Source organism: Prionailurus bengalensis, chromosome X (assembly GCF_016509475.1).
Source record: "Prionailurus bengalensis isolate Pbe53 chromosome X, Fcat_Pben_1.1_paternal_pri, whole genome shotgun sequence".
Lineage (NCBI taxonomy): Eukaryota > Metazoa > Chordata > Mammalia > Carnivora > Felidae > Prionailurus > Prionailurus bengalensis.
The window spans coordinates 13,519,012-13,532,354 of NC_057361.1; the positions used below are offsets into that span (position 1 = coordinate 13,519,012).

The 13,343-nt window shown below is 40.9% G+C and overlaps 1 protein-coding gene across 7 annotated transcripts in view; it reads left to right on the forward strand.

Moving 5' to 3' along the window:
* Positions 1-13,343, forward strand: part of REPS2 (RALBP1 associated Eps domain containing 2) — a 221,226-nt gene that overhangs the window by 66,507 nt on the left and 141,376 nt on the right. For 5 of the 7 annotated variants that reach the window (XM_043570309.1, XM_043570303.1, XM_043570305.1 and 2 more), the window contains exons 3-5: positions 3,250-3,398; positions 6,055-6,181; positions 12,238-12,335. In XM_043570309.1, the coding sequence (XP_043426244.1) occupies positions 3,250-3,398; positions 6,055-6,181; positions 12,238-12,335 (374 nt within the window). The remainder of the gene's footprint in view (positions 1-3,249; positions 3,399-6,054; positions 6,182-12,237; positions 12,336-13,343) is intronic. The other 2 variants (XM_043570304.1, XM_043570307.1) reach the window with 1 other exon arrangement.

Here is a 13,343-nt window from a genome sequence, read left to right on the forward strand (position 1 = left end):
TGTGGGGCTCTAACTCCTGACCCTGAGATCACGAGTTTTGTGTTTTACTGACAGAACCAGCCAAGTGCCATGCCTTAACCATTTTTTAATTGTACGGTTCAGTACATTCATATTATTGTGCAACCATCTCCACCATCCATCTCCAGAACTCTTTTCATCTTAGAAGTATGAAACTCCATGGGGTGCCTGGGTGACCCAGTCAGTTAAACGTCAGACTCTTGATTTTGGCTCAGGTCATGATCTCAAGGTTCGTAAGATTGAGCCCTGCATTGGGCTCTGTGCTGACAGTGCAGAGCCTGCTTGGGATTCTCTCTCTTGGTCTCTTTCTGCCCCTCCCCTGTGTGCGCTTGGTCTAAATAAATAAATACATAAACAAACAAATAAATAAAATAATAGAAATATGAAACTTCATACCTGTTAAACAGCTCTGCATTGCCCCTCTCCCCAGTCACAGGCAACCCCCATTCTACTTTCTGTCTCTATACATTTGTCCGCTGATCCCTCAAATAAGTGAAATCATACAGTATTTGTGACTGGTTTCTTCACTTAAAAAAATTTTAGTTACTATACAATTTACAATGATGTGGCTGGCGTTATATCTAGTGGATGGTATTGAAGGAGAGTAAACAGCCGCCACCATTTTAGACAGGACAGAGTTCTATGCTCAGTCCCACCTCTCCCCAGTGCCATTTACCATTTGGTATTGGATTTATGTTTTCTTTTTTATGTTCACATTTCTTCTAATTGAGGAAATGGAAGTATTTCTTACATTCCTGTCTCCATCAGACATGGAAAATCAAAGGATTTTCCCCTACTTTTTAGAGGGTCATATCTTTGGAAGCATAGTTTTCTTTGTGGAAGGGAAAGATAGTCATTTAATATACAAAGTGTTTCTGTGTTCAAAGACTACAACCTAAGGTAGCATTATGAAACAAATTACTGCCTTGGATGGCTGCACTCATTGTCTCCTTGGCCCCTATAAACCTTTAATTTGAACTCTTTATTTATTTCCTTGTGTTAATTGAATTCCGTTTGGGAGAAAAGATTCTAACCAACTACTACTACAAACGGCTCTTCTCTTGTGATTACTTGACATAAATCACTGGATAGCAGGTACTTTATTGATTAGCTTTCAAATAAAGTTTCACTATTAAATATGGTGTCCATATGACTAGAAAGCATTTAGACTGAATATTTATTTACAGACTACAGTTTTACTTTGCAGTTTTTGAAAGCTTGGAGCAGTGTAAGGGAGATAGCACCTTCATTAAGATTTTCAGTGATATGATGATTATTATGTATGGTGACAATCTGTTAAGTGAGTGTTGTTTAAAACCACATAAGCAAAGAAAGTACAGGAGAAATTCAGCTGTATTTTGTGTTTTGCTGTTTGGTGGCTGTTTGGAGGAGAGAGGATCTTTGCCAGGTGAATAGTTCTGGAGAAATGCCATAGCCAGGGAAGGAGGACAGTGTGTGAAGTGACAGGGTCCTAAAGGGTATCTGGGAGTCCTTGTATAATAGTTGATACTCATCATCTCGTGTTTGTATTCTCTCATTCCTGGAATTATCTGTTGAACACCAGTGAGACACTGGTCGGGGGGTTTACACATGTGGGCTTTTCCTACTCTTCTCCCTCAAGTAGTGTTTGGAAGTAATTCTTCCTCTCATGGGCAATCAGGGTACAGATTATTTTATGTGAGCTTGTTCCTTCTTTTTAGATCCCTTTTGCAGACCGAACTGAAAGAAATCCCTTTCTGAGAAGAGAACCATGGGATTAGCTTATATTTGACTTACTAAGAATCTATGTTTTCTCTGCTTTTGCCTTTTTTCTTTTAAAGTCCATTCCTGCCTTGAGTACTGGAGAGCTGCCGAGGTTGGGAAACGTTAAAATGTTAAAAATGGTGGCCATCCTCTTTTTAGAGGAGAGTCCTGGTTTAATTTTCCAGATTGCTTATTTATGTCTCTTGGGCCTTTTGGCTGATTGATCATGCAGGGATTTGTCATATTGCCTACTTCTTTGAATCAAATGTGGACATAGCAACTAAAAATAAACACAATGTGGATATTAGAGAACCAGGGGCCTTCTTTGCCTGGGGAGCTGGGATACTTGGTTGTGTTGCTAAGATGTTTTCTGGCTTTAGCACAGCATCAGTCATTGGAAGTGCAGCTGTGTTTGGAATGGGGCGCTGATGGAAGTGCGGAGGCACAGTGATGAGTATTATCCTGAACAATGGATACAGATGCAAATCATTATGCATAATCCATAATATTATCCCCATTTTTGGAGTCCTTTGTGTTGTGTGATTGTGTGTGATTTGCCGCACTGAGAACTAGAAGTGTGCCAAAGCATCATTTCTGTTTCAGAATAGTTTTATCAGATATTTGAAAGATAAGTAAATATTCCAGACTGTTGGGTTTGAACTCTTTGTAGCATTGTGAGTGTGGCTAATGGTTTTGACAGTAGAATCTGGCCGAACGGACTGATCGCTGTAACTTAAAGTATTTTCCTTATTCCATTATGAAAAGACAATTGAAGATTGAGCGTGAAAATTCCTTAAGGAATTACATAGGGTGAAAAACTGTCACCCAGGGGGCGCCTCAGTGGCTCAGTCAGTTAAGTGTCTGACTTCGGCTCAGGTCATGATCTTGTGGTCCATGAGTTCGAGCACCGTGTCAGGCTTTGCGCTGACAGCTCAGAGCCTGGAGTCTGCTTCAGATTCTGTGTCTCCCTCTCTCTCTGCCCTGTCTTCATGCACGCTCTGACTCTCTCTTAAAAATAAGCAAACATTAAAAAATTAAAAAAAATAAAAGGAAGGCTAATGATAGTCTTGAGTTGTGAGGATTGAATGACGTAATATTTGCAGATGTTAATATAGTATCTGGCATATAATGTGTGTTATATGGGTTTTGCCTGTTTCATTTGCCACATATCGTGTTCATACAGTATCAGAGCCTTTTAGCTGGTACCAGACTAAAGGCTGAGGTAGGAGATCAGTCCAAAACCTGAATATGTTCCGTGATGATTTGACAGCATTTAAAAATGTTAAGCCAGAATTGCTTGGTAAAACTGAAGCATTTTTTTATCATGACATTATTATAGGAGTCTTCACTGTGTCAAAATAAAAATTTAATCTATATTTAGTGCTCTGGAATTTTTCCTCAAAAATGATTCATCTTTTGGCCATTGAGTTCCGCTTTTCACAGTTTTAAAAAAGTCTCACTTGAGCTTCTCTGATTCTGGTCCTAAAGAACTGCCGCTGCCTCGCTTTCTGATGTCAAAGACCGATGCTGAGATCCGATTTGGGAACCCGACTGAACTGCATGGAACTAAGGTTCAGATTCCATATTTAATCACAGAAAAAAATACCTTCAAAAGAATGGACGATGAGGATAAACAGGTAAACAGTCTGATCAGGGGTGTCCATTTGATTCTGACAGTGAAACCTCACATAGCCGTGCTTCATATCTACTGTCAGGCTTCTAGCAAATCTCACCATCTGGGATACAATTATAGACTTGGAAGGAAGCCAGTGAAGTTTCCTTGTAGCAAGAAAAAGCTGAAGTATAGCCACCCATTCGCTCTTTAGAGCTTACTTGAATGTAGATTGTGTCCAGAGTGAGGCCACTGATTTTTATTTTTTATTTTTAAGTGTTTGTTTATTTTTGAGAGAGTCAGAGTGTGAGTGGGGGAAGGGCAGAGAGAGAGGGAGACACAGAATCCGAAGCAGGCTCCAGGCTCTGAGCTGTCAGCACAGCCCAGTACGGGGCTCGAACTCTTGAACTGTGAGATCATGACCTGAGCCGGTCAGAGGCTTAACTGAGCCACCTGGGTGCCCCAAGGGTATGATTTAATACACTTATTTGATTTCTCTAATCAGTATTTCTAAATGGGTTCTTTGAAATGGAACTTCTAGGATTTTTTTTTTTAAAGTTTTTTTTTTTTCAACGTTTATTTATTTTTGGGACAGAGAGAGACAGAGCATGAGTAGGGGAGGGGCAGAGAGAGAGGGAGACACAGAATCGGAAACAGGCTCCAGGCTCCGAGCCATCAGCCCAGGGCCCGATGCGGGGCTCGAACTCACGGACTGCGAGATCGTGACCTGGCTGAAGTCGGACGCTTAACCGACTGCGCCACCCAGGCGCCCCGGATTTTTTTTTTTTTTAAGTAAAGTCTAAGTCCAACATGGTGGGACTTTAACTCAAGACCCTCAGATCAAGTCACATGCTCTAGTGACTGAGCCAGCCAGGCGCCCCTAGGACTTTTTAATAGATCCTCTCTTCACAAAAAAAGTTTGGAGAAAAGGTTTCTGTGGTTAAATATATTTGGAGAGTGCTGCTTCATATCCTTGGGTGAAAGACTACATTCTGAGGCTTGGAGACTCATAAGTGCTCATTAGCAAATTCAAGGCCCTGACAAGTCCCGCTGTGAAGAGACATGGAGATTTGTGTTTACTAAACTTGTTTCACCAGAGAATCCTTCCTTGTGGGGCTTGTTTGGGATGCCAACTTGGGAAATGCTGCCATTTCACATTTAGCAGGTTAGGGACAAGAGTAGGGAGGAGAGGCTTTAAAAATTAGAGCACTAATTGCAATAGTTAGGTGGTGATTGGTAGAGATGAAAGCATAAAATTTCAGAAAAGTATGCCTATCAAGAAAGAGATAAATGGTCTTATTTATGCATTAGTGAACCCTGGGGGCACCAAGGTACAGCTCATACTTCTAATAAAGATACTGAATCATGCAGAAAAGTCAAATTACATTGAATATAGTATCTTCTATAAGACCAAGAAATTTGTCATATTTTAGGAAGATGAGTCAAAACGTTTTTTAAATGCATTGTGTAACAAAGGATTAAGTTGAAAAACTATATGGCTCACCATGATAATGCTGGATATATGAGGTGTTGCTGCAGAAGTTTTATATTTATAGCCAAGTGAGGTATAGCATGTCTTGTTAAATAACTCAGTGTAATGTTGATGTCATAATTCTGATACATTTTAAATGAGTTCTTTAGGGATATATATGTAAAGGGGTATAGGAAGCTTCAGTCAGTACTCTGGCATGTTTTCCTACCAGCATTTGGAGAGGAATGAGGGTCTGCTGTCCCAAGATGGTTGATACTCTGGGGACTTTCTAGGCCCATCCCTGGCTGCGTGATTGAGGACACATCCTTTCACCTGAGGGTAGGTTTGTACTCTGCCCATCCCATCTGTTGGTGTGAGGTCACACTTCAAATATTCTTTTCTTTTTCTTGAAGAAGGGTATTTGATCAGTAACTCAGATTGCCTTTTTTTTAGACTAAGAGTACCTATATAGTCTGCATGTTGATTAAAAGTACTGTTTCCTTGTTACTTGGGTACTCCAAAGTTACCAGTTTATTGGTAGCATTGAAAAGGAGGAAACCCAGTAGCAGAGTAAGGTTGTTTGCTTTGCTAGACTCTTACATAAAATTCACATTTTAACTGAGATTTGAACTGTAGCTTATTAAGCCTCCATCCTCCTGTTTAGGAGTGGTTTGCCCATGATGCATTGTTTCATTATCCCCTAGTGTGAAAAAGAAAAAGCTGGCATTTTACTCTGGTACAGTAAGCCCCAGCAACATTTAGCATTAAGCATTTTAAGTGTGTATTTTTAATACCCACATTTGCTGGAAGACTTGGTAAGTGTAAATCCAGGAAATAGGAGCCTTTATTATAAACACATGAAAATTGAATTTATCCACGAAGAGATCACATTTGGGGAGTGTGAATGCTATTTCATGTGATCATTGTCTTCCATTTTCCAAAGGAAAATACTAGTGGAATAACGGAAAGCATTTCATGCTAGTTTTAGTAATTTAGGCAACTGAGTGCTGGCGAGACTTTGTTCTCTGGGAGACTTGAATCCTCAGACACTGCGTTTTAACCAAGCCGTGTTTTTGAGAAAACATTTCCTCCCATTTGTGAAATCAGCCGTCTCACCGGCGGTAGAGTTGCATTATACTTCGTAACTGCCGTTCAAAGCACCAGGCTTCTCAAGTGACTGCCTCTGAACTCTGCTCTGGTTCCTTTGAAGCAGGAAGCACAGTCTCCCACGATGTCACCCCTCGCCTCCCCTCCTTCTTCCCCGCCTCATTACCAGAGGGTGCCCTTGAGCCATGCCTACGGCAAACTGCGGAGCAACACGGAGCAGATGCATCCAGGTAAGAGGCGATCTTGTCCAGCTGTCCCAGGCAGTGTCCTAGAGACTCCTTAATCTCTCAGGCAGCAACACCACCAGCTGCTGAATCTCCTGACTTAATTACCTCTGTCTTTGGAAACATGGCTCAATTTAATTTTGTACTCTCAAGCAAGGCTTTTTAAAAAAATAAAATGAAATGTATCCTAGTGGTGCCTTGTGTCCTATCCGAAACAAACCAGTTTCGACTTGTAATTGATTTAGATGATTTAATCCTTCGTATATAGATTTCATTACCTGGGAACATCGCATGTCGAAGGTTTATATTGTCTTGGAATTGTTCCTTTCAGTAGACATTCCAAACATGTTTATATAACAACGGCTTTTCTGAAACTACTTAAAAATATAACTCTGCAAAAGCAAAAGAGTTGATTCAACCTTTAAAGACAGATCACATAAATGAAAATATCTCGCTCTTGTGTTTGAGAAGAATAAGGGAAATGGTAGGGGAAGCATTTTGCTGAGAGCATGTGGCGTGCCCAGTTGTGGGGTCGCCTGCTTGCTCACACTTAACGCCGTGCTGGCCGCATTAGCGGTAAGGTACGTTAGTTGTTCCGAGTTGGCTGCCTAGCCTGCAGTGCTTAAGGCTGCGTGCACTCACGGCAGTGCCTTGTCCTCCTGGGGCTCTGGCTCGTACTTTAAGATAGGACCAATTAAAGGTATTCTAGAATCAGTTATTCATCACCCTCCTCTTGTATTTTGTGGGCTGTGTTTGAAAATGACCCAGTTTCTGCAGGGTTTTGCTGCGTTGAAAATAGTGGTGAGTTCTAGAGGGACACAGATAAAAATGTGTGCTAGGCTATAGAGAGGCTATAATATTGTAGAGAGGAGCCGGTGTGGCATAATGAAAAAATTTTTTGATGGGAATCAGAAGGTGTGGGTTTATGTGACTAGCTATGTGACCTTGGGCAAGACACTGAACTGCTCTGAACCGTGATTTCTTCTCCTCTTTTAAAATGGGGTAACACTATTCTATTGGGGTGTTGTGAGGATTAGCGGAAACACGAAGTCTGATTGGAAATTAAGTCCTATGCAAATGCAAGATGATGCTGTTAAGGGATAGTAACAAAAAATCACTCTCCTTAAACTCGAATGTCCCATTGGAGTCTGAAACAAAATAGGGTTGAGAATTCTTCACTTTGCTTTTAGCCTCTCCTGCCTGATTTCCCTAGTTTTAGAAGCAGAGCTCTTTTTTTGATTCTTAATGTTATTTGGGCTTGGACATTGGAGTTTTATGCCCAGCGTGGTGCCTGTTTTTTGGTTTTTAATTCACACGTGAGTCATTTTTTGTTCTACTGAGTCAGCCTATTACCAGGTTCTTCGCTATATCTATATCTATAATCTATATCTATCTATCTATCTATATATATCTATTTGGCTATTCCTGTAAAAACTTGTCTGTATTCACTGTCTCTACTTCTTGCCCCATTCTTTCCTCATTCCAGTTGGGCTTCCATTCCCCTCATTGGCAAGGAAACAACCTGCTTCTCTCCGTCTTCCTTGACTCTTAGCAGCCTATGTCAAGGTTGTCCATGCCTTCATTCTTACTTATTTTTTCTAAATGATAAAATGCACATATTTAAAAATCTCCCAAGTTGAGTTTTGACAAATGGATGCATCCATGTAGCCACCACTTTGATCAAGAATAGAACATTTCCGGGGCGCCTGGGTGGCTCAGTCAGTTGAGCGTCCCGATTCTTGATTTTGGCTCAGGTCATGATCCCAGAGTCTTGGGACTGAGCCCCACATTGGGTCCTGTGCTGAGTGTGGAGGCTGCTTAAGATTTTCTGTCTCCCTCCGACCCTCTCCCTGACTTCTGTGTGCACTTTCTCTAAACAAACAAACAAACAAACAAACATACATTTCAATCACCCTACAGATGCCCCTTTCCAGTCACTCCCTGGCCTCCAAAGTGAGGACTGTTTTGATTTTTATCACCTTAGATTAGTTTTGCCTCTTTTAGAACTTAATATAAATGGAATCATATTGAACAACTCCTCTTATGTGTCTGCTGGCTTTCCCTTGGCATTGTGGTTGAGGTTCATCCTTATTGTTGTGTGTCTCAGTAGTTTGCTTCTTTTTATTACTCAGTTGTGTTTCATTGTGTGAATGTACCACAATTTGATGATCCATTCTCCTGTTGATGGACATTTGGTTTGTTTCCAGTGTTTGGCTGTCATGAGTAAGGATCCAACGAACATTTGTTTGTGAATCTTTTTGTGATATATATCGTCATTTCCCTGGAAGCTAGGAGTAGAATTTCTGTACCTTAGGGAAGGGGTGTAAGAAACTGCCAAAGAGTTTTACGGAGTGGCTGTATATACCCACTGGCGATGTATGAGAGTTCAGTGTTCCTTGCCAGCATTTGGTACTCTCAGTGGTTTCCTTTTCTTCAGTGTTTTTTTAACTGTAGACATTATATCAGATATGAAGACATTTCCTTGTGGTCACTCTTTTATTCTTGGAACATTGTTTTCTAAGTTACCCCTTGCTGGTTTTTTCTCCTATATCATGAACCTTAAACTTGACGAGCTACCATTTCAGAGGGTTCTTCTTTGCACAGCACACCCATAGAGAGGAGTCTGAGTGAACAGTCAGTTGCCTGTTTCTCAAAGAGTTTGAGTTTTTTGGCTCTAGCCATCGATTAGGAGTCTGTTAGGTCCCTGTAGTTGTGAACAAGGTCATTCAGAAATAAAACATTTACAGGTACTACCATTTAGACTTCTCCATCTGTCTAAGTCAAAGGAAGGGAGAGTTTTTCTATCTGCAACTTGGTTCAATCTTGTGATTTTTGCTTCTAATTGGTAATATTCACTTCACAGCTTGTTCACTCCTATTTGTATAATGTCTGTAGATTCTCCCCCAGAGGATTTTCTTGGCCTGTTTGCTTCCTTTTCTGTCCTATATCCTCAGGTCAGGAAGTAAGAGAATCCCACATGTCTTCATTCTCTTTCTTCCCATGTTTTCAGAACTCAGTTTTTCTTAAGGCCTTCATGCTCTTTTCCATCTGTTTTTTTTAACTCTCTGTTGTCTTCACCATGTCATCAACCCATCTGACAAACCCAGGATTCCCTTTCCTGTTTCTGTACTCTGTTTTCCTTTTGATCTACACAGTGGCATATCTAAAACCTGTTAAATCGCAGTGACTCTGGTGCTCAGCATTCTAGAATTATTCTTAATTTATGCCTTTTCAGAAAGGAGTTTTGCCGGTGGAATAATTTTCTAGGAATACATTTTTCTGGGGTCATTTCCCTGTCTAAGATTCTGCCATGATTCCTGGCTAGTGGGGAATGTTTGTGAGTGTGTTTTAAATCAGACTGAGTGTCTCCAGACCAGTCTGATTCAGAGCCCCTCTTCAACTTCTCTCCTGGCTCCTGCTATTCTAACCTCTGCTGGATGTAGCTGTAGCTCATGTCCCGTGGGTGAGACTTGTGTGCCAGGCATCGTGCAGAGATCTTGATGCGTGTTATTTTCTTCTTAGCACAACCCTTGGAGGCAGATACTGCTACCCATATTTAAAAACCGTTGAAATCACAGTAATACAACCATATAGTTAAAAAATATTTAAATGCCTGTAGTGAAAACAACTTTTCTCCTTCCCACTCAGCTTATTTCTGATCTCCAGAGGCAACTACTGCAAATCTTACCTGTTTCTTCTGATACCTAATGTCTTATCTCTGTATCAAGATATCCGTTCTGCTTTTTCTTACACATCTTATTCTGATGTATCGATTCTAGGAATGTACTCTCTGAAGAGCATGGGCTGTGATGTCAGTCTCCTGGGTCTAAAGGTAGACTTGGTGGGCCTGCATTTCTAGCCTGTGTGACTATGGGTATTTCGCTTTAATGAGTTTCGGTTTTTCTTATCAGTAAAGTGGAAGAACGTTTGCCTCAGAGGTTTGCCCTGTGGATCAAATGAGGAATGTTATATAAACCTCTGTGCCTAACACGGGTCCTGGCACATTGTAGGTGCTCAACTGTTGCCTAGTATTTTCTTTGTATTTTTAGGATCTGGTACCTGTTTGGTTTTTGACGCCCTTAAGTGTTCTTGAAATTCACCTTCTGGATATCATTCATTGGGTTGATGGCAGATGTAGAGTCTTTACTGTGCATTTGCTAGTGATCCCCGTTCTGGTTTGACACTGAATCTCAGAGTGATGAAATCTTTAGCGTTCTTCCCTTTGGAGAAAGATGATAACTTCTAGTTCCTTATGAAACCTCTTGTAAGGGGATCTGAGAATTATTTCTTTTGCATTGAGTTGCATTTGCCAGGTTTTATTGGGGAGGAAGGAGAGTAGAGGCAGTAAGTAACTCTTTCTGAGTTGAGATCCACCTGAGGATGGGACCAGAGTCAGACTGATGATGGTCTGATGATCAGTTCTGATACTGACAGAGCTGATCGAAGCACATGTTTTAGATTTGTGACCACATGGGCTTCGTACACTCACCTCTCCAGTCACGGGCAGGCACGGCCATCCTAGTCTTCCCATAGGAGTAGGAAGAGAAGATCTGCCGTTGAGGCCAGGCCTTTCCAAAAATGATGCCCCATGTGGCTGAGTCTTTGTTCAAGCCTTACTGATGAGATATGTCCATCTCTTCCAAGGGAAGGCCCTTGTAGGTGAGGGGCTGGAGCCATGGGCCAGGTGGCCTCCTCGCATATGTGCTCCTCCTGTGTAGTAGAAGCTCCCTTCCTCTGAGGGGAGCCAGAGGCACGGAGGGTCAGCTGCCCAGGGGAGGCTCATGACTGCTAGTACCCCAACCATGGTGCAGTTTACTGTGTTCAAACCTTCTGGTATTAATAGTTATATTCAGTGTTCTGTCAAAATGGAGTGATCTTAAAAATCCTTCTTCGAAGGACACCTGCCTACCGGCTGAGACTTCTTTTTTAACATTTGGATTATGTATTCCTGGGTTTGTGTCTTTTGCAGTTTTTTTATATTTTTATTTATTCTTAGCAGGGTCTGAAAATCTACTTAATACTTTGCCAGGTAATGACTTTTGATGTTTTAATGTATTTTAACTGTGTTATAATGTTGTGTTCCAGTCCCTTGGAGGAAATATAAAAAGCAGATGTGAGCCCAAGAGTGGTTTGCTGTTCCTGATGTACTGTTCTTACACCTCCTTTATTTTCAGGTGATCAGAGTCTGCCCTGGGTGGTGCTGTGACAGGCTGCCCCGCACCCTCTACCGGACCTTATTTATAAGGAAGCTAGAGGAAGCGAGCATTTTACTTCTTGATATTCTTCCAAAAACTCAAATTGTCAACCAGAAATGTTAATCAAAAATGGCTTCATCTTGGGTGATGAGTTCTCTTTTCTGTTGGAGCTGAATACTACCTGGTTATGTTTAACTGTTTTCCTACCATATTGGCAAAGTCATTATAAAATATTTGGGAAATAAAGTGAAAAAAGGCTTTTGTTTTTGTGGCTTAAAAACTTTTCTTAAAGTCACCAAAATTATTTTTAGTTTGGTTATTGAAAGATAAAATAATAAATATAAAATACATTTATTCCTTTTTGTATTTTTCTCTACTTGATTTTACATCCTTTCCAATAAGGAAAAGAAGACTGTGCCATTTATTTTTGAAAAATAAATAGTAACATTGATTCTTAGTGTTCAAAATGCATACTTATTTTCTTGTTTCTTTGGAAGATGGGTGATGAATGCAAGACTTTTAAACCAGCAGGTATATATAGAATTTACCAGATACTTAGAATTTGAGCATTTGTAATATGGCACTTCTCTGACTATTGTTGTTGCTTTCTATTCCAATTTATGCTCTTACCATTACACCCTTCAGATTTATTCCTAATCTCAACATGATGCAAATCTTTTCATGAATCAGTTAAATGGCTTTCGATTGCACCCAGGTTTGTTTGTACAAGGTGGCCCTATGTACATAAACTCTAATTCCTTTGCTGATTCTTCCCTGAAGAACAGACAGTCTCAGTTTGAGTGTGACATCATAATTTTTGGGTGGAATCTTTTTGTGCTGTGCTGACTTTTCCTCCTGCTTTTTCAGCTCCTTATGAAGCTAGACAGCCCCTTGTCCAGCCTGAAGGACCCTCATCGGGGGCCCCAGGAACCAAACCCCCTCGCCATCAGGCTTCCCTTATTCGGGTAAGTGATGTGGGGTTGTGCCAGTGGCAGACTTTGGGGACATGGCTTTTTGATGGGCTGCCTTTTTTTTTTCTACAAGGAAGATATAAAACTGCCCCCTTGGGCAAATATTGGACTTCTTGTTTTGTTGCTTGTATATTTTCGTTAGTCTTTTTTTTTTAAAGTAAGCTCTACCCCCAACGTGGGGCTTGAGCTCACGACTCCAAGATCAAGAGTCACCTGCTTTACTGACCGGGCCAGCCAGGCACCCCTGTTTTCCTAGATCTTTTTTGTAATGTGTGTTTCTACACTTTCTCGGTGTCTCTAGACGAATCCAAGCTGGTTCTTGGTCTTTTGTATGTCAAAATGCCCTTCCACCTGTATCTACTTAGTCTTTAGGCACCTCCCTCAGGAGTGCATTTTTTCCCCCCAAAACAGCCTTTCTTATTTTTGCCTTATTCTTTATTATTATTCATTTGGTGCATACTTAGCTGTTGCCCTTTGTTTTGTGCCTCCAATTACATTGCAGGCTTTTGGAAGGCAGGGGTAGTTCTTAGGCATTCTCTCTCAGTGCCTAGTCCATGCCTTTTGGAGAACAGTTATTTTATGTGTGGCAGCAACTACTGTTTCTTATATGTAATAGATAGCAGTATTCTGACAGAAACACAAGTGATGTCTCAGTTTCTCCTGGCTTAGAAAATTTCAGCTTCCCTTTCTCCAGTGTTTTCTTTTGGATAAAGAACTCATTTGTTTTTTTGTATCTGCAACTGTTATCTTGTGCAGTATCTCTGAGTCCTGTGCTGGGTAGGTCCTTTTCTCAAAAAAAGGGTGTGTGCATGTTGGTGTATGTGTCTGCATGAGAGGAATTACGAAAAAACTGGGTTTACTTTTGGGTGGTTTGTCAGTGTTCAACTTAGGAAGAAGGATTACTAAGGACCTTCGAAGGAAGATCATGGTGTTCACTGAATAACCTCTGGGAATGGGTACTCTGTTAGGCCTAGAACTGTGTTATGGACAAAACTTTATCTT